Here is a 23,095-nt window from a genome sequence, read left to right on the forward strand (position 1 = left end):
AGCAACGGAGAAAGCAAGATCTCCATTGCTTTTTACTGTTCGCTATGTTAAATGGGTTTAACATGGCGAGACAGCTTTAAAATAAGCAACGGACATCTCCGTTGCTTATTTTAAAGTTGTCTCGCTATGTTAAACCCATTTCACATAGTGAAACAGTAAAAAAGCAACAGAGATCTTGCTTTCTCCGTTGCTTTTGGCCACAGCTCTGATGTACTGTGTAGGCATGCGCAGTACATCAGAACTGCTGCGGATTCCAGACAGCTGCGGAAGGGCAGCAAAGAGGCATTATACAATGCCATTATTTAAGAAAAGTAATTGTTTCTTTTCTTAAATAATGTCATAGTATAATAGCAATAACCCACTTCTGGGTGTGGGTAATGCGGGATTTAACCACGGTTGTCTCTGTTTGGTCCCCCGGGCTTCGCCCTTGGGACCAAACCACAACAACCATGGTTAAATCCCGCATTACCCACACCCAGGCGTGGGTTATTGCTACAATAGTTATTGGACTTTTCCATAAGACAAGGCAAGTATAAGAAACTCAAAGGTGTTGATCTGTGCAAAGTTTCTAAATCAAATTATTTGCCCCAGAACAGTAACAGAAAATGGCAAGGTTCTCAATTTTATTTGGATGTCATAAACATTTAAAATTCACTTTAATGTTTTGTTTACATCTTTAAGCATGGAACAATTTAAAATGTAGGCTCTCTACCATCCCAACTATAAAATGCAACTACTGTATGAAACATTACAAATACAAAGATATATGAAATGTCAACCTTATTAATGCTCCATTACACAAATACAGAGGGAATCAATTCTGCGTATCTATACAGTCTCAGGGATGGCTCTCAGCATTTGACACTTCAATAAAAAAAACAATTTATTGTTTACATATAACACAAAGTTCTAATTTAGTTACATGACAGAATAAAGGCATATTCTCAGATTCTGGAACTTTACTGAATATCAAAAATGAAAAAAAAATTATAAAGAAAATACATGCATCTTCCACAAGTATATCAAATATTAACCATATAACTGGAAATAAACATATCAGCTTCAAGAGATATACTACTCTATTAGCAAGGTTTGCTTGGTGTAGACGTACATTCACAGTATGAAACACCTCCAGTAAATATGTGTACCATTAGGAATTTAAACCAAATATAAATTTTACTTCAGATAAATTTTTATCAATTAATTAGAATTGTTTTTTGTCTTTTTCAGTCATTGTTGCCTTCTTTGGAATACAGCATCCTGATATTTTCAACTGTGACAATGTTTTGGACAAACTTGTAACTCTCTAAGGAGAAAAACAGGAAATTTAGTAAAGAAAATCTGAAACTATGACTGTAGTTTCTTTCTTTCTTAGGACAATATGTCATACCTAGTCTACACATTTCATTTGATTAAGCTGCAGATATTAAACAGTTTTAAGAAGTGCCTTATTTGTCAACTGCATCCCTGAATTCTTATACTGCTTAAGATCTTACCCCCTTCTACTTGAAGGTTACAGTGTGAAGTCTTCTTTCGTTCTTTGATAAAATACTTCCTAGTATCTCCTAAAAGTCTTTCCTCTATCTTCAGACCATTTCCACTTATTTCTCTAAATCACCTTTTTCAAATTACCCTGTCATGTATAAGAATTTAAATAAATCACTACAGCTTAATATATATATATATATATATATATATATATATACACACACACACACAAGATGAATTAACAAATTAGTAGATGATGTTTAATATGAGAAGAAATGAGTGAATGAATCAGGGGGCACCCCATAGATTGCCTTAACTTTTTAGAGGGATGTAACAAAAATGCACTGGCCAAAGCATGCATGTTCAAGTGACTTTTGTCCATTTTGAGTGCAGCAACATCAAATTTAGTCTTTGTGATGCCCCAACACTGACCCAGTAATCAAGGAGCCTCAATCCTCACCACTGACAGCAGTGGGGGACGTACACACTGGGATGATGACAAATACACACACAGTAAAGTGCAATTTCCCTTAAGACCACAGACAGTCTGGTGCTGGTTTCTCTCTCTTTCTCTAGATCCCCAATAAGACTCCCCATTGGCACAGCTAGAGGGTTTAGATCTCAGCTGAGTGACCAAACAAAGACCTCCAGCACCCTCTTTGTTCAACCAGTGCTTCATGTCCCTGCCCAAGTAGCTGACACACATGCACACTTTGAGGTTTGATTTATGCACACACGCACACACCTGGAAAGGCTGGCACAGGTTTACTTGCTATGCTCCCTTCTGCCCAGACTATAAGTTAGTTTCCACCATCACCAGCCACTACTTAGCTACTTTAAGGCCCTTAACAAAGCGTGCCCAATCCTACTGTGTAATGTTACTATTAATCCAAATGGTAATTTCACCAAAAGTAAGGTTATTAAGAGTGGCCTGCACAGTATCACCAAATAGATATGCAAGTATTTAAGAGCTTACATATCTCTAGACAGACCAGCCACAATTCAAAGGTTTAAATATATTTAATAACAAATAATTAAAGAACAAGACAACCGTAAATATATATTCACAGTGACTTCAGAGTTTAAAACCACAGGAAATATTTAAAACAACATTGCAGGACAGTCTCAAATAAATAAAGAAAAATATCTAAATTAATCTCAGCTATATTACTGACTATATGTAAAAGAAATTACTGTACCCTAGAAACTTACTATTACACCAAAGCAAGTGTGGTGAATGGATCTTCTAGATGATGATGACGTTGTCAGGTCAAAAACATATACAAAATGTACAGTCACTCTCTCACAGAGTTCTTAAATTATAATATCAAGAATTACTGCTGGGATACTTGCAGCATGGAATCACTTTTTGTCACCTGACTTCAGTTACCAGGCTCAAAAACAACCATTGCTAGAAACTGCTAGCATTTAGCATTTACTTGTGAAAATGCATAGCCTTCAGATGTTTGCAGATCCTGGAAGTCATAAAACAATATAACACTTCTACATCTCAAGCATAGTAATTATCTCTCTTTCAAGGCAACACAGAGGCCCGTAGTGTAGACCTCCAGTCTCCTGTTGACTGAAACTGAAAGATAACATCTCTTGTTTATGGCCCAGCAATAAAGTACTTCAATCTCAACAATTCTTAAGTTTTGCAAGTTAATCTCCTGATAAAATACATACAGCTAAACAATTACAATAGTGTATAAAAATATCTCTTCAGCACACATGTATAAAATTTGTAACACAGGCCTATGAATCATGTTGCTATTCACAAATGACACAACAGTTTACAAAATTCCAGATAGCTGGGCTGGCAGTATCTCCTTTTTTTACATTTCTGTATAAATATTAATATTCACAAAGGACATACAATTATTTACAAAATTCCAGATAGCTGGGCTGGCAATATTTCTTTTTGTGACAGTCTTCACAACACAACAAAAAACAATAATATTAACTGAAAATCAGTAGTGTTCATGTGCTACTAGGTAAAAGCCATGTACTTTATTAGTTGCACTAAGATGATTCTCATCTTATCCATTGGTACCATGTATACGCACCCTTCACAAATCAGGTACATTCAATGATTCCTTAAGGGGAAACACATCTTAGAGCTATAATGACTTTTCCCAGTGTTTTGAAATACAAAAGGGTGCTTGGCTATCAGATCGTCTTTAAGGATTATCTCAGTCATGGAGTAAAATGAGAGAGACCCTTCCAATGCTTGTTTTTTGAAATATCTAAAATATCTATCTTCCATGGCTACCTGGCAAGCCAAATAGCTGTGGGGCACCTGAGGGTAGTATTTTACACCCTATTATCAATCCTATTTAACAGGGACGGACAGCAGCTCTAATTCTCTCCATAGGCACTCAGTGTAATAGTATTTATGTTATATCACTTTGCTTTACACCCAATACACTTTCTGCAATGCAATGCATTAATAAAATAAACTACACTACCAATCTTTAAAACAGGGCCAGAATCTGCAGTGCAAAAAGGTCATTTAGAACTATTATGCATAAATCTATCTTCATACATAGCAAAGTTCACATTCTGTAAAACACATAAAGGAAATTGGTATGCTAGTTGCAAGCATTGTTTTTTAGCAATGAATGTTATCAATACATCAGGCTCCTATTCTACACTCTAGGAACATAAGTGTGATCCTTGCAATAGAAATAAGTATAATTACACAAAAACATATATTTACTCTAAAATGGCTTTATCTCAAGTATCCCTTTTCTGCAAGATACATAGGTGTCACAGTTACTATGTACAACTAGCAAGGTATGGGGGAGTGCAGTGGGGCAATGCATTTTAGGCATAATTTTTGCACTTTGCTCTTATGTTAAGCCTCACACTTACTTTTTGGAGTTTCAGGCTAGTGTGCCCAGTACATAACTACTTAGACAACTCGTGAAAATAAACATTATTTTGTATAACAGATGAACATACAAAAAACCTCAGGATTTGTTTTAGACTGTTACCATCTGGCCATTAGTATTTGTCAAGCATAGGCACTTGCTAGCAAAGTCTTGGTGCCTTAATCAAAGTTAGAATCACAATCACTTTTTCACTATACCAACTGTCATGGCAGCGATTTAAAAATGTTAATGTGCCTCATTTTCATTTGTAATTAGTCTCTCTCTATTTTTTTTTATGAAGAGGGGCTCTGGACTGAAAGTATGATGCCTGTATTGCTGCTCACCAAAGCAATCTATTTTATAGCATCTTCATTTGCTCTTCTCCTGGCATGATCGTATCTTTTCATCTTGTCTGTCATTCTTAAGCCTCTTTTTCAGACTACTATCATTCTCTGAGTTTAGTTACACACATTATCTTTCCTTAAATGTAGTTCAAACAGGAAGCTAGCTGTTGTAGCTCCAGCTATAGGAAATACAGAACCTCTCTGGGCTTTCACTACTCTATTCATCTGCTTTTTTTCAGTAGGTACCATTAATCTTGGTTATTTTGGATTTGTCAATTTTCTCCATACAGCCACTTTTCTATGTACCATACTTTGGCACTCAAAGGATTCTTCAAATTGATGGCTGTTAAAGGTTGGGCCATTGTTATTACTTATTCTCTCATGTGCCAAATGTTTTGACAAGAACTGGTATCACTACATGCAGTGTGGAAACAGAAGTTCTGCACATTGGAACCTTTCAGTAATCATTAGTGGCAACTAAGAAGTATTATTTATGATGTATTAGTCCAAAATGTTAATGCACATATCAGCCCATCTTTCTTTTGTGTATTCAGACATCTATAAATGGGATGGCATTGCAGTGTTATGCTGCCCAACACCATTCAGTAATGATGTTCCTACTATCCTCAACCATTTTAGCACGTCTTTCCCCTTTTCTTTCAATACCACATAACAATGCTCTTCTTTAGCTGTACTGTACTATGACTCTGCTGCTTGATACAGCTGAAGTTTTACAGACCTACTCTCAGTTTTAATGGGAAGGGCTATAATCTGAGATTATTTAATATAATTGTGAATGGATTTTGATCTGTGAAATATTTTCCAAAAATGTATAAATGAAAATGCTATCAATTCACAGACAACAGCTGTAGCTTCTATTGAAGTTTGGCTGCAACATTTCTTTTTTCAATCTTAGACAGGGATTTTCAAGCAAATGCATTTACTTTCTCATGACTGTCTTGTATTCAGTTATCTGTCAATAGCTTGCGTTTATTTCTAGCAATTTAGGACTGTTTAAATCAAAGGATGACATTGCTATAACTACATCCAACTCCTTCAGACTTTTTACTTCTTGCTGAATTTTAGTCCCAATAAGTGGAACATCTTTCCTCATTAACTCCCTTAATGGCCTTGGAATTGACAAAGCTTTTATAAACCTGGAACTATAACTGGTTATGCTCAAGAGACTTCAAACTCTCATATTGATTGGATGTCCCACATCATGTCTTGATTTCACTTTTATTTGGGTCTGGTCACAAAATTGTAAGAAAATATACACCAGTGATGTTCTTATCAAACTCACACTTTTCTTCATTACTTCTAACAGCAGTCTTTCTCATTCTAGCTAATATTATCTCTGCCATATAAGGTCCTAACTACGATTATCTACATTTTTTCTACTCATATTGTATGCTAAAAGACTTCAACAAATCTGACCTCCAAATCGGACTTTTACGCCTTGTTACACCTATGTAACCAGAGAATGCAGTGATGCTCCTACTGCTTAAGTAAAGTACATGCTGACGAAATCCGGGGATAGGGTCAAACTTGCTGAATACTTTTACCCTATTAGCCTTACTTACAGTGTTATTTGCTGCACCTGCCAGGTGCCTTTCCATCTCTATAGATGTTTATGGTTGTAAGATCCACACAATTGAACTTTAGGCTCGTGAAGGTGCATTTACTATGGGTGGAATCCACATTGTGGGGATGTATACCTTTTACTACAGTCATTTTCTAGAGATGCTCCTCAGCCTTTCAGGTTACTGTTACCAGACCTGAAAGGAATCTATATTCATTATGACCTGAAAAAGATTAAATTTTTCAGATCAATTAAACTTTTCAGTTCCTGGAGTATGTAGAGTGTGTCCATTATGTGCATTTATATGTAATCTATACTGCATTCCATGTTATTGCTTTGGAGTAGCGTATCCAATTAGTTCTTATCTTGTAAAATGCTGACAAGGGCTTTGCCATATTTTCCTTTACTTCTCCTTTTTCAGCGAAGAAGCAGGCTCAGATCAGACTTCTTTAGCTGTGGTTTGGCCTCGACTATTTACAGTTTTCCTCATAATACGCTTAATGTGGCTCATGTCTATTCACATTTTTTCAATTGCTACTTCTTTTTTACTGAGTGATCTACCTTCTTTACTGCCTTCCTTATTTAATGTGTAGACTCTAAGGTCATTATCTCTGTCGCTATTCAATCTTTTTCTTCCTTAGAATATTCTTCACGTTTATCTTCCTGCTTTGCCTTGTTGGCTCTTTTTGTCTCTGGCCTTCCAAGCTTTGTGTTATTGCTTGCCATTTGTACTTCTGTAAATCTTGCAAAGTCATTATTTTTTCTGCACTTTGCATACACCTTACTTAAATGACTATGCACTGTCCCTGATTCTGACCATCACAGTGCCTGTGGGGAGCTTTACAACTCTCTTATCTGGAGTTCATAAGAAATTTTCTCCCGTTTCTGCCTCTCAATCTAATTTAATTATTTACTTCCCCTCTTCACTGTCATTTCTCTTTATCTGAATGGCTCAGTCCTCTTTTTGTTCTTTTTTTTTACTATCATGTACAGGAGGAACTTCACTGTTTCTATATCTTTGAGATGGCCAAGTAAACTCTTACATATAGACACTATTTAATATGACCATCTTGCAGTTTAGCTCGAAAGGCTAAGGTTATGAGCTGTTAGCAGCTTCATCCAGTATTCCTAGTCTGATTCCCTCAATTTCCACTCTTAAACATTATGACAATGAGCATATCACTGCCACAGACAGTGCCCCAAGGTTGTCCGTAAAAAGTAACACTTCTACTGGACTTACCCTGTTAAAAAAATATAAATAAGACTGAAACAAATTTCTGTCAACAACTATATGCAATTTGCAACTTCTTGAATATCTCTATTGTTATGCTAATGGTTTGTACATTTTGGAGCTTTTCTCCCTGGGCTTCCGCTGAAAAAGGGCTTGAGCTCAGTCGGACACTCCCGGTCAACAAATGTAAAATAAAATTAATAAATGGGTGCATGCATTGGAGAAATCTTATAAATGAGCATGCCTTATCTTATAGGCATATACGTACACAAACAAGAACAGAATCAGGTAAGCAAAGTTTGAGGAGCAAGGATTCAGTCTACACAGCATTTCTACAAGCAAGCTGTAACTAAATAAAATTCTTAGCATCTGATCTTTCAGACTTGCTTACAATTCATTAATGTGCTTATAAACAGTCTTCATCAATGTTCTAACCAAAATAAAATACAAAATTTGAAAAACATTTTTTAAACTAGCAAATGAGAAATTTGAAATGAAAGGCAACAAGACTGATTGTATTACTAAAGTCAAAAGCAAAGACATGAAATCAGTCTGAAAGAAAGCAGAGAAATTAATTGCAGCATATGTCACTCTGTATTCAGTATGATGTTAGGCAATACTTGATGGGTGTGCTAAGAATTTTCTTGGATATATTATGCAATCTTGTTAATTAACTATTTATTGAAGTCATTGTGCTAAATGTAGTTATCACACTGAAGAAGGGTAGCCATACCTGAAAACTTTGTGAATATTGTGGAATATTAAAAGCTACTTCATTGAGCGTTTCCAGTGTCTGTATACATCTGATGGATTTGTCCTGTGGTTTTTGCAGACTTAGTTTACCTTTGTGTTGGTCTTTTTCCTGTTATTAAAGGAATTAAACCTTCATGAGCAGATAAGACACATTGGTGTAACAGATTCATATCCCATCTTTTCCCTTACCTCTGGAACAAACTTCCACTATATGTCAAGCAGAGATGCAACCTTGCCAACTTCAAGGTAAATCTCGAAAAAGTATTTCAAGAGAATTCAAGGTAAATCTAAATAACTAGATGGGCAGCCTCAAATTCTCTCCCAGTCTAGCTTGCCCTTCTTGTGGACAGAGGTAAATTTTGAATAGGGTTTTTGGTTAGGCTTGAAATGGTCTGCAGACCGCCTACTACTTACTTATGAACCTATGTAAACAGTAGCATTTGCTTCACCCAGAAAACTTTTTCAAATGATTCTTAATAGAGCATACCCAGACAGGTGGTTACTGAGATTACTGATGAAGTATATCAAGAGTGGAGCACTAAATATAGCCCCTTACGTAGTGTAGGCCTTTGAGTGGGTACAAAGAAGTTAAGGAAGAAAGGTATGACAAGGACTAGTAATGGAACATAACCAATATGCTAGGTATATTTGTCAACTATTGAAAAACAATTGGAGTATTTTCAAAGTGAACAGGGAATTGCACAATGTGGTAGGGCATAAGCTCACACTTTCTTTCAAGACTGGTAGGAATTTTAAACAAATTTTGGATAGGGATGTAGTCGGTAGAACAAAGGTGAGAAAGGGAATAATTCTTTGTGGACTGTGTAAACAGTGCCCATGTATTATCAAGACTGAACATATTAATCTAGAAAATGGGTTGGAGAGTAAGGTTGGCTTTGGTAATGGCAACTGTAGCACAAATCAACTGGTATATTTAGCTAAATGTACAGGGTGTTCAGCATTCTATATTGGAAAGACAGAGAGAGCTTTAAAGAATAGAATTTATGAGCACCTTCATGACATTAAAATAAAAAAGGAAACCAGTGCTTTGTACAAACACTCCACACTTTGTGCTAATTTTACAGGTTTTCAGTTTGGTATTTGAGAAACAGTCAAAAAGAATCCCAGGGATGATGACAGGAAGTTAAATCTGTTAAGAAAGGAATTAAAATGGGAACTTAGATTAAATGATGATTATTTTCCTGGATTGAATGAGTGTGTGTCAGTAAAACCTATTTTAAAAGAAAAGGCTGCTTTTGTATAATGGCTTTTTAAAGGTTAACTAACTTTCTATAAAGGTACACCTGAAACTATGGGTTAATATAGTACAATTAAAAAGTTCATGTGATTAATGATTAACAACCAGTTAGATAATGGTATAAAAATATGGGATGTTTAAGTATTTTATCTGAAGAAGTCTCGAGTTTGAGACAAAAGCACTCATCTGTTGTGTGATTTTAGTCCCTTGTAATAAATTATTGGCACCTTACTGCAGTGGTTAGACAGTTTTTTAATTTTCATTTTCAAATGATTACTGATAAACCGATTGTGAAAAAACCTAACTTCATTTTACTTTTTTTCAAGACACTGCAGGTCTTTGATGATTAAAATGTAACCCCTTCTAGATTTCCATTGTGTTTATCATTAACTACTGGCTACTTGTCTTTCAACTAACTTATTTCTAATGTCTCCCATGCATTCTAAAAATTTCAAACGGATTTTTTAAATTGGCTCCCTTGTGCAGAATTTCTGAGAAGAGCAGAACACACTGTAACACAAGAGGCAATATCAGCAAAGCAGAAACAGCTTAAACTGTAGACCATCCCTGATGTAATAGTCATATCTTCCATGTACTAATACTCTGATGACACACTGCTCAGTATGGAGCCTATATTTGCATGTGAGACAAGAACCACTTGCAAATGTGCCTTTGTTATCAATGAAAGGGACATTTCTCACTCTTGCAGATACTAACACAGCCATCAGACTTTCAATGTTTATAAAACTTTACATTTTTCAGGAATTACATCAAATTGAAATCCATTAAAGTACAGGCCAATGATTTTGCGGGACAAAACTGACACAAGAATCAGCCTGTAATAATTTATTTTTATAATTAACCTTTGTCTAATTATAAAAAATACCACAGCACATTACATTATGTTCCACAATATTTGCAAGTCTTTCACAAGTTATTAACTACATCCTTTCTGTACATATTTAGGGTATATCCACTGCACCCTCCTCAAGCACCCTACATCTCCTACATAATTAGTATGCCCTCAAACTCTGCATATGGTAAGGATTTTAACACAGAGGGTTGGGAACAATATGAATCCATTACACAGATTTGATCAGCATGCTCTTCCCTGTAAAATTCTGTTATGTTAATGCTCCAGCACCTCTCTGAAAAGTATGTATGATCCAAAGTGCTATTGCCATTTTTTCCTCTTCATTTTGGTGTATTAATTGCTAGGTTTCAATAGAAACACTCTTGATTGATGTGAATTTAAGTTGCTGCCTTTGTGGAGTTCAGGATCAAAAGATTTTCAAGGCAAGCAGTCATGAGACCATTTGCGCCTTGCTGATAATCATAATCGTGATGTACATCCTGCTTCCAACACAAGTCGGGAACTGGATGAATTTGTGGTTGCATCCAGTCATTAAGGTTAGTCTTGAAGGATACAAAATTGTCACTAACATATACGGGTTGTTTATTCCAGAGATGGCATAAACATTGGTTAATAAATTAGTCCCCCCCCCATATGCTGTTACTTTCTTGCTTTCTGAAGTGGCACCTGCTACTTTAACGATGTGGGTTTCTAATGTTTAACCATCTTAACACGTATGGGTCTACATTTATGCCAGTTTGATTGCAATACCGGAATGGGTGAAATAGTATCAAATATATTTGCAAGATCCAGATAAATTGTCTGGACTGAGTTACCCATATTTAGTGCCTCTGTGACCTTCAAAGAGCTTTACAAAGTAGACATACCCTCCCCCTTTAACAAAATCAAACTGCTGAGACTCAAGATGCTCATTATTGATAATTACAGTTTGTCAAGTCAAGTCAAATACCATGCTCTCCATGGGCTTGCAGATTAGTTAGATAGGTCTGTAGTTCACAGGTTTTGTTGTGCAAAAGCACTTTATAAAGGGGTATAACAGCAACATTTTTTCACATTTTCGGAACATGCCCAGTGGTTAAATGTAAGCTATACAATTTTTAGGATGGATTCCAGGACAGCATGTTTGGCACTATTCATCAGGCATTCAGGAATAGTGTCTGATCCCATTCAAGTGGTCATTTTTGTCTTTTGTGACCACACCTAGGACAAGTAAGATTTTAGGTGGTATCATTAATTTGTGGAATTTCAATGACTGTTTCCTGGCTAAAGTTTGCTCTAAATGTATCTGCAAAAACATCTGCTGTGTCCTTTGCATCTAAGATGGCGATGCCATTTTTAATTAGTTCAGATCACTGATGGGCATTTTTTTATATAATTAAAGCAGGATTTATAACTGTCCTTGACTTTAAAGGCTACTTTCAAGCTTGTGTTTAGCTATGCTGTTCTTGATGATAGCTTTTTGTTCTTTGCTGACCCTTTTGATATTCTAATTAGAGCAAATTTTGATTATAGATTTTTTCCCCCCTTTGTTAGGCTTGTTTCTACTCTGCCTACCAAGGTGGCTTATTTCTGAATTTCCCAATATATTTGGTTCTAGTAGATTTAAGCACTTTTAGAGGCAATATTACTACTCTGCTATGCAAGTAGCAGTCAAAACTGCATGGAGGCTGGTAATATTACAAATAAATACTGATCTTATCAGAGCTTGATTTGGGTCTATTTTGAATGTCAAAGTCAGATTTGTTCATTGGGGGAGAGGTTTGCGACTTTAAAGGCAATGGTCTAATGAGGATACTACAGGCATGATTCACAAAGATTTCAGATATACCAAAACCCATATTGTCAGCAGTGATCTGATCTCTGTTGCTGAGGTTAAACTGGCAGGTCAACAATTTTCCAGTGACTTCTCTGCTCCTACTCGTGAAAGGGAAGATCTGCCCCATTTGATTTCTCAGGCACCTTACACTCCATCCCATGATATCTTAAAATAAGCAGTATTGCCAGTTTCCATCTCATGAGTTCAGATTATGTGGTACAAAAAGACTGATCCAAATTATAATAAATACTTTATATATTGTTCTATATTTTCCATCACAACCACTTATATTTGGTGCCTGGTTTATTCATTGTTTATTTGTTTTATTATTTTCCTCTCAAGGATGACTGGTGGTAAATCCTAGTGCCATCATGATGTAAGGCCAGTACTTCTGCGTATGCTTTATTCATATCTCATAACCCACTTCTCTGACAAAGTGCATAGGAGTATATTGCCTTGCTAGTGCTACTCCAACATTGGCTATCTGGTTAAAAAAAAAAAAACAAGATAGGACAGTTGGCTAATACCTGCTTAGTACATTCCTCAGTTCAGTCCTCCAATATAATGGCTTCAACATGGCTGGGTTATAAGCATTAATTTAAAGTTTTTCTGCATTTTTTAACCATTAATGAACATCTATGCACCACCCAGAACTATAAGAATCAAATCCAACCATGCTGCATGGCTAACTAAAGAAACTAGGACACTACTAACAGCAAGCCTGAGCACAATACCAAAATAACAAGGATGAAACTTCCAAACAGACTTACCATGAGCTTAGAAATAAGGAAAAAAGACAAATCAAACTAGACAAAACTGTTATCACAACATCCAAACTACGCACTACAAAACCCCCAAAGAGTTCTGGTCTGCTATCAATAAGATCCACCTACCAGGGAATGTCAGCACCCCCACCACCAACACTGACAACACAGTCACCCAATTTAGTACTTAACCAAAACAATTCTAGCTCTATCAAATAACTGTATCGCCACTCACTCTTCAACCCTACCCACTTTAGATGATAATAATAATAATGCCTTCTTCCTTCAAACCATCACTACAGACATGATAAAAAAACTGCTTAAAAAATTAAACCTACCACTCTAGCAGCCGAGAAGTTACCCACAGAGTACCTTACAGTTGCTTCAGACACAATTGCCTACGCAGTATCCATACTTAACAGAGCAATATCTGAATGCTAAGCTCCTACTATATGGAAAACTTCCCATATTATCCCTCTACACAATATAGGTACATCAACAGAATTTTCTAATTATTGCCCAATAGCCATACTTTCTCCCCTCTCAAAAATTCTCCAAAGAGGTATACATACACAAATCATGCACTATTTACTAAAACTACTAACACTAAACATGGTTTCTGACCTTACCACAGCACCACCACAGCTCTGCTTTCCTTCTCTAATACTGTTAACATTCAAAGAAACAATGGAAAATTTGTTTTCTCAATATTTCTCAACCTCTCAAAAGCTTTTGACATGGTCTCACACAACAAACTGATCATTGCACTAGTTGAACTAAATCTAAGTCCTGTTACCATTGTATGGTTCCAAGAATACCCAACTAACAATCGACAAGCTGTGCAATGGCAGCAAGACCTCTCTTCTCTTCTGCCTGTTACAAGAGGAGTACATCAAGGATCAATTCTGGGTCCCCTACTGTTTTCTATATTTACTAACAAACTTCACACTGCAACACAGCATGCTTCTGTCAGAGTACGCTGATGATTCTACCTTGATATGCACAGCTTCATCTCTAAAATTACAAACAACACAAGATGCTTTTTCAAAGATGGAGTCATGGCTAATTCAACAACCAAGCCAAACAGCAACCAAGAAAAAACAGCAGTTTTCTGTTGAATGTCACCAAGCATGATAGATTCCACCACAGTTAAACAAGGTGCAAAAAACACAATTTATTAACGCAATTCCAAAATCAAGGCATGGCTAATTCCCAACTAATACTAAACCCAAACAAAGCAACTTATATTTCAACCTACAAGGCACACTTTGTCACTCCTTAACTTTAATATTCTGTCCTCTAACAATACCTATCATCTTACCCATGACCAACACTAAACTACTACGAGTAGTCATTGACAGTAACTTAAGATTCGATACTCATGCTGCACAAAAAAAATACACAAAAAGATGGGTACTCTTTACAGAAACAAACAATATCTCACTAAGAATACAAAAGTAACTATCGCTCAAACACACCTTATCTCAACTCTGCTCTATACCTCACTAATTCTCAGCAACCTAAAGAAAACTGACCTAGCCAAACTACAATCATAACAAAATTGCTTGGTTTAACACAGATTTGCCATTTAGGTCACACCACTGTGCAGCACTCAAGAAACTTAACTGGCTAGAACTTCAACTTCTGCTCTACAACCAACTCAACACATCCTCTCAACCTCTTAGTGCAAAAAATCTGGACAAAGCCTAAAATGATGGGGGGACAGATTTTAAATATTGCTCTTACAAACTTAGCAAGTTGACAGAATAATAGGTACTGCGTTAGCATAAATTTTCTTAAGGATGTAGAGTCTTAAACTTAAATATTTGTCATTATTTAATGACTTCAATCTTCAGCTATTTGCCAGAAAGGTACAGATTTTAGGAGGAACACACCAAAAATATGAAGCAAAAATCTGTACAGTTGAGAGATATGGGCCATTCTAAACTGCACAGACAAGACCCTGTCCCTCCAAAATCTCTTACTCCCTTACTCCCTTGATTGTGATTTGCATTCAAAAAATAAAACCCTTTTGACTACTGTTAATGCCAACAATTCTGCTGGTGACTTCCTCTTTTCTAACTTCATAGACAAAATCTGGAATAAACTCCCTTCTGACAACTAAAACTACCAACCCACTACACTTTAAAAAGATACTCAAAGCACATCTATTCAAATCGTGGCTATACTCATGCAATACCCCTGGATAAACAACTTTCCCCCAAAACACTCAAAATATTTTCCTTCTCTGCTTCCTGGGTTATTAAAGCTGAATATACATCTATCACCACTGATTAAAGTCTAATATTTGCCATCTGAAACATAACTCTACTACTTGTAATCTAAATGGAACTTGGTGTTTACTTTTAGTTTTGCTTGTATAGAGTGTATTTGCTCCTTTACTTTTTTATGTGAAAGTTTTGACTTTTCCAATTAATTGGAGATTTTCTCCCTGGACCTCCTCTGAAAAAGGACTCGTGTCAAGTCTGACTTTCCCGACCAACAAATGCAAAATAAAATAATATAAATTAATATAAATACTTCATCTTTTCTATGGATTAAAATTCCCTGTCAAAAATATTTTGGTCAAGGGGGTGTGAGGCAAGGTTGCCCACAGTCCTCATATATTTTTTATATTATTTTCCCTCATGTCAGCTGACTATCAAGCATCTCTTCAGTCAGACATTAACACCAGCCAGGCAGCCATGGAGGGAGCTTTTGCAGTTTCTCTCTGGTATTATAGCAATACAACATGTTACAGTTTAACCCCACCCCTGCTGGAGACATGAGGAACTGTTTCACTGCAATCGCTACCTATACCCCCTCTGTTTGTGCATGCATCAGCCCCCCCTCCCCCCACACGGACTACCATCAATGGCTTGGGAGGCCAGTCCAGTATCTCCTAACTCTAATATCTTGATGAGACTCGACTCTCCAGCTGACAACCCTGTTTCTAAAGCTGAGCAGGAAACTCGGTTCTCTGTTCCAAGATGGACATGCCATCCTTCCTGCTCGAGCCATCACATGCGAGTCACTAATCACATTTAGGTTGCCTAGGCTGTACTCATGGCTTTACACCTCTCAGTCAATAGCACAGGACAGCTAGTCTCCATATAATTTTAATTTCAATATGGAGCTCTTGTCTAAGCTATTTTGTAATATTCCAACTAATTTCCTAGGAGATTTTAAATTTCAGTGTGGTAACTGTTGCTGATGTAATAATACTTTATACGTTATGCTGAAAAAATACATCTACAGTATTTTTCAGCCACTGTTCGTTCACTAGTCTGCTTATAACTTAATTTATGCAAATCTCTACTCAAACAAGTTGGATTTCTCTCCCATACAAATTACAAAAACAAAATGATGAATATGGAGAATAATGCATAATTTTGTGCAAAAGTAAATACAAAACGTTTGCCTTATCAGTATGTGGATTAGTTTGATTGGATTTCGATACTTTAGCGATAGATTATATTTGGGATTTTATATTAGTATCCTGTAGTACTTTAAGTATCCCTAAATTACATAACTGCCCACTTACCCCTCCATTCAGACTTATCTAAGAAACGGGGTCAAAAAAAGGGGATACCCTATATATTTGGATTGTGCTTTGAAACTGACAGCACTAGGTTATATCCTGGATAATTCTTAAAATATTTAATGGAATTACAAATAGGACTAGATAGGGAAAATATAAGGCGAATTACAGCAGATGTTGAGTCACTATAGTACTATACTTTAAGATCGGGGGTGGTGGTGAAAGTTTATTCTTGGCAGACAATACATCATTTTATAACAGAGACACACTGCAGTCTATTATAACATTGTTTAATGGCATGTTATTTAAACTTAAAGATGTTGCGATGGGGGATAGAGTAATTCCTAAATTTGCTAATTTAGTTTTAAATGAGTATTAACATATAGTTTTGTACATGAATGCAGTATTTAAATGGGGGTGTTTGTGCATCACAGTGATTTAGACATTGAGGAGGTTGTTTCTTTTACAAATAGTCCATGTTTTAACAGTTTCCCATTTTCCATTAGTATGAGGAGTCTTTTAGATGGAGTGTAAGAGAATAAGTTCTCTTCAAAGAGCGTACAGAAAACCTAACCTACATTTGCTAACAATTATATTCATTGTAGTAGGGCATATCCATTACATGTAAACAAAAAGGTTACCCAAGTTAACCGCCAATGAGTTTTTTTATTTATTTATTTTTTATGATAAATGCAACAAATTGGATAGGTTATTCATAGAATGGGGATATTCTAAAGCTTTGGCTTGTGACATTTTTAAGGTCTGTCAACATGACTTGCACTGTCCATTTTTAGAGGAATGTGGAATATATTCAAATAATCCTCTAATATTGAAGTAACAAATGCAAGCATTAATAAATTAGCATGTCTACCTACAGCTGTGATAGTGGGGCTTTAAAGAATACTATATGTAATAACTGGAAGGTCTTTTTAGGTCACCTAGAGCTTTTAAATAAAGTGAGTGAGGGGCCTGTTTTTATAGGTAAAAAGGTAAAGTCAAGGCACTGCTACAAAAACAAGTAAAATAGGTGCGTATGTTCCAATAGCTACTTTTGGGACCTTTCCTGGCAAGAAGTTCAAGTGGTGATGATTTTTAAATGAGGGACCTTTATTTTGGAACATTTTGGCATGTCTTTAAAAGCCTTTAATAGATTTACATTTGACAATGTAAACCTAACGTATACTGTCAATAGTATATCATGTGAGCTTTTTATGTATGAAAAGGCACCGGCAAGTTTAGTAACAGAATCAGAGAACATGCTTATTAAATAAAAACTGAGCATTAACATAAGGAACTTTAAACACACAGAGGTGTAAGACATTTAAGAAATTTTTGTTTTGTTTACATTTTCAAGATATGAAAGGAGACGACAGTACATTATAAAGTTTAGATGACAGGCTCAACTTTTGGCCAATCATCCTCCAGGTCTGAATAGGTACTTGAATGTAAAATGCCTTTTGAAAAATAAACAGTTGATGGATTTTAGGTAATTCTGATTATAAATTTAGCACCTACTAAATCTATAAATGAAACTATTAGTTAACATGGACTGGTAGGTCAATCCCAGTGTGTGTAAGTACTTAATGTGTTTAATGATTAAATGACACTGTTTGAGCTATAGTAACAAATTTGCTGTTTTAGCAACTATATCTTCAGCTGCAAGTAATGCAGGATTTGGCAAAGACCGACATGGATACCTCCTGCATTACCACAAGGGGTACTGCTACTCTACTATATTTAAGAGGTTATTGTCATTGTTTTAATGATCTTTAATGCTTTTCCAAGTTTTATTCCAGTGCAGTGGGACAGTTGGTCTGTACTGCACATGCATTTTGCATATACAATCAATGATTGCCCAATACATATACCAAATGCAGTCTGACACTAAGGCGGTCAGGGTGGTACATACATGGTGCTGTTTTTGCTCACTACTGATGCCCCTTTTAAGTCTTTTTTAACAGCTATTCAGCTCAAAGAAGAAGCTGTATTACTGGGTTACTTTTTTATTTTATTTTTGCACTTAGCAGCACAGAGAAACCAGTCATATTTTAAGCGTCTATAGTTGCAGTCAATATGTTACTTCAGTTTTACCAGCCAGATTTAATCCTAATGCTGGATTCACAACTGGCATGTTGTTTGTTGTGGCCAATCAGCATGTCCCTTGTTGAGTGATATGTTCCACTGTAATACTACTACTTATCCAACAGTATCCAACTGGATGATTAAAGTCTAACTTGACTGCATGTCTACATTAAGAGGTGGCAGTCAAAATTTTGTAAAAGCATATCAATTAGTATATCAAAAGAATAAAGAAAAATATGGGGTAGACCAAGGAAGATAGGTTGCAGCCTCATGCTACCATTAAATATCCTTAGGTTACCTCATGAAGTACAAGTATTCTCCCAATTGAGAAGATTATGTATTCTATGCAGTAAAAGTAGATAGCAGAAATGACAGCTGATAACTCTTGCAAAATGGTAAAAATTATATGCACCACCAAAACAATGGGTCATTGTGAATATTTTAGTTCAGGTTCATTTTATGTTTATGGATCTCAGACTCTTCTTATGGTCTCATTATGAAGTTTTTAGGATTAGGTCCAGGGACAAAGTCTAGTTGTAGGGCTGTCAATTTTAATGCAGAAAATATTTGCTAGTGCTTCCTTACTATAAACAGCTAATTTCAAAAATTTTCCATGGTGCATATGTTTGAAGTATTATAGCAGCTGGAATATCACCACTAGTATTCAACATAACTGGAAGACGGGCAGCTGTCAACTTCTAGTTGCACTACTCTAACACCTAGCTCAACTATTTGAAATTAATAATGGCACAAATACAGTTATCACTGTAGACTTAAAATGCCATCCAAGTATTCCAGAAAATAAATATCTTTTTGTATTTGCTCTATAACATGAACATGAAGGTTTGCATAGTTCAAGACAAATTAGTAACCCCATTTTGAGAGAAGGAAAAATGATGCCATATAGCTTGTAGCTGGGTACCAGCAAAAATAGTGTAGTTATCCCAACTATAATTAACTTCCACTTGAAAATTACTCATGTTCCTAAAGTACCATGGCAGATGTTATGTTCTACAGTAATCAGACCCATATTTTTACCTATGTGGTAAAAAACTCTCCATTCTTAAAATGGATTTCAAATTTTTAAATGACTATACTCAAGAGGACACTAGAATAGGACACTTGGCTCCATTTATAACCAGAGGGCATTTTTGAAAAATTCCTATTTGGTTCCTAAAGGGACTTTCATTAAAGGGCAGAGATTTTTACTTTTTGGTCCCCACCACACAGCATTGATTTTTTTGTAAACTTATACATCTTAAAATTTAAATTCAATCACATGATATTGATTAGAATTAGATAAACCCATACTGCAGAACCTGATACAGAGACACTATAATACCCAACAGGATGGTCTCTGAAGATGGGCACCTTGCAATGCAGCAGTTAAAAGGTTACTCAATTAGTAAGATGCAGTACAAGTTAAGAGCAAAATAACTTACCAACATGAGAAATTACTTCAATTTTTTTATTTTTCATATATAATTAATATTACAGTCTTCTATATAGATTAATGTTATAACATTTGATGTCATTAAGTGTGTACATACACCCTTTATGTACGCAGTTCTTCATACATTCCCATTTTCTAAAAACTATATTAAAGTTAATGTCTTATGACTTTGTCACAACACAGCTTACAATAAATGGAAGCCTGTCCACTCCAATTAATTCAATTGGAACTAGACAAGGATGCTCCTATCACCTTAGGTTTCTTAAAATACACTCAAAAATCATACATACAGGATATGATTAATACTGACACAATGTGTTAAACTAAAAGGAACTACTTTGACAGTTTACACTGCTATAACTCTGACTCTAGCCAATGTGGGCCAAAAAGATGCTTAGGTCTAGTCTAAATTAAAATTTCCTCTTCTTGTAAAAGCAACATGATTGGAAAGTCAACTCCTTCACTAAATTTTCACACCCAAGGAAATGTTCATTTTAAAGATATCAATTTTTATGGATCGCATCAAGAGTCTAAAATTGGACAAATTGGGAAGGACTGTCTGAAAATTCTAAGTATCACTATTTTACTTAAAGAATTACTATTAACAGAATAATCTCCCCAACTTATCCAAATCAACATCCTTAATCTCTATTAGAACAGAGCTTTTGGAGAAAAGCATATCCCGGAAATCTATACAGTTCATATGCAATTCTCTACTTCCCATTTAAATTCAACCCCACATCTTGAAAAAGTATTCAAGAGAATTCATATTATGGTAACCATTTGGATAACCCATTACAACTGTCAGAATCCTTACAGCTCAAACTTCTTATGATAGAAAAGTTCATCTATTCCATATAACTGAAAAGTATTAAAGTTAACTAAATTGTCTCTTCTTTCACCTATTTCTTAAACTAAGCAAGATTAGCTATGCTAAAACACTCCTCCTCTAACCATAATAGGAAAAAAATGCCCTGGATGGGGTATGCCTAGATAAAAAGTGTTTTGGTGGCTTACAAGATATCTACAGACTAAGTAAATGAAAGCTGTGTATTTACTATAACAATAGAGCTGTGTTGTCCATTTTCATCTGGTTCAACCTCTGGATTATCAGACCTGACATGGATTCAATGCTGGCCAAATTCCAAAGACTTCAACTTGACAAGCTCTGCCTCATCTACCCATATAACCCCCACTCCACCAGAGCTACCGCAGATCGAGTTTGCCCTTATATCTATTTAAACCTTTAGATGTTGCCCCCAAAAAGAGAAGAAACAAAGGACCTCTTATTATGTAAGTACATAATTTTTGTATCTGCTGTTGTGTTTCTCCATCTGCCCCAGCCACATAAAACCCCAGGGTGGTCTCATGGCCAGATATAGTGCAACGAGGTGGAATCAAATGAAGTTCTAGACCTCAACTGGGTATCCAATTTGTAGTCGGATACAAATGAGTGATGACCCAACAAGTTGCTGCTGCACAAATGTCATCCAAAGCAGTTTTGCAGAAAAACTGTAGAAGTAGACATAGCTCTGGCAGAATTACATTTGGGTTTGTGATGCAGAATTTCCTTTCAAACCATACCCAAAGGAAATACAATCAGAAAGCCACTTGGACAGACTAACCCTTAGATGCAGCAACATTCAACTGAAATATAGTGATCACACTTTCTAAAGGACTTTGTCCAGTCCAAATAAAACCTCAACTACCTATGGACAAAGACAGTGCAGTAGATATTCACCCCATTGGAAACAATTGGGGAAAACAAAAGACTGCCAGATGAATGGAATGGTTCAAATTATTTTCTGACACCTCCTCAGGCAGAAAGGCAGGATCGTCTAGGAACACAGTTTTGATAAAAGACCACATAAGGAGAGATAGATGGGGCCTGAAGCTCTCACGTTTCCCAGAAGAAATGGCCATCAAGAACGGTCTTCCATGATCATTTCAAATCAACAGTAGCAAAGGGCTCAAAAGGAGGTATGGCCAGCATACAGAGCATAAAAGTCAAGTCCTAAGGTAGAACAAGATCTCTTTACAGGAAGACAAAGTAAACAGGTTCCTGTAAGAAAAGCTTTTGAGACCTTAAGGGCAACCCATGACACATTATTGTCCTTACCAATGTGAAAATTGGATATAACTGCCAAATGCAGTTTAACAGTTGAACTAGACCCATAGTTAAACAAATCCATGAAAAAATCCAGAATAGCCTCCAATGGTGTTAAAAGAGTATGCAAACCCTGGGAGAGGCCACAAGGCAAAATGTTTCCACTTGCTAGCTTACACCTTATGAGTAGACATCAACTGTGAAGATGTTAAGATGTAAAGGACCATCTGAAAGCTTGGGATTCCTGGCCATCAAGGGAATTGGAGAAATCAGGTGGTTAACCTGAGCACTCAAAGGTTTGTCAGATCCATGCACACTGGGTGAGAAATGAGATCTTAAATGGAATCTAGAACCCAAGGAGAGTACCAACTCAGAAGAGGCCAAAGGAAAGGAAATCACACCTGGCAAGGCCTAAAGGGAGCAATTAAGATTACAGTTGCTCTACAATGAGACACTTTCTGAATAAACTTTAACAATGGTGTTGAGGGATATGCATACAGAAGAGCCAGGGGAGCCAGGAATACAGAACAGTGTCCCTGGGTGACTGTCGCTGAGGAGGAACTAAGGCAGAATAGCTGCTGCACTCTGTGTTGGATGGGCAAGCAAACATGCCATAAAAATGCCACCGCACCGAAACATCCAAGCAACCCTTGGATTCAGAGACCATTCATGAGATAGGAGAGTTTCTGCTCAAATTTCCAAGATGTTGAATTCCCCTGGGATGTGCGCTGCAGTCAAACTATTGAGTCAAAATCAACCAGACCCTTCATGGCCTCCAAACAAAGGGGGTAAAAGTGGATTTCCCCATTTTTTTTTTAGATACCAAACTACTGACATATTGTCTGTATGGACAGAAATCACTGTCTTGAGAATGTCCTGAAAAAAGTGCAACACAAGGACTGCTCTACTCTCCAAGATGTTGATGTGCA

At 36.2% G+C, this 23,095-nt stretch overlaps 1 protein-coding gene across 1 annotated transcript in view; it reads right to left on the reverse strand.

Annotated features, from left to right (window-relative positions):
• Positions 1-609: 609 nt before the first annotated feature.
• The window catches only part of LOC122807529 (protein B4), a 205,369-nt gene continuing 182,883 nt past the window's right edge, over positions 610-23,095 (reverse strand). The window contains exon 5 of the mRNA XM_044078450.1: positions 610-1,306. Coding sequence (XP_043934385.1) covers positions 1,205-1,306 — 102 coding nt within the window. The 3' untranslated portion in view covers positions 610-1,204. The remainder of the gene's footprint in view (positions 1,307-23,095) is intronic.

Source organism: Protopterus annectens, chromosome 7.part1 (genome assembly GCF_019279795.1).
Source record: "Protopterus annectens isolate FY-2018-M chromosome 7.part1, PAN1.0, whole genome shotgun sequence".
NCBI lineage: Eukaryota > Metazoa > Chordata > Ceratodontiformes > Protopteridae > Protopterus > Protopterus annectens.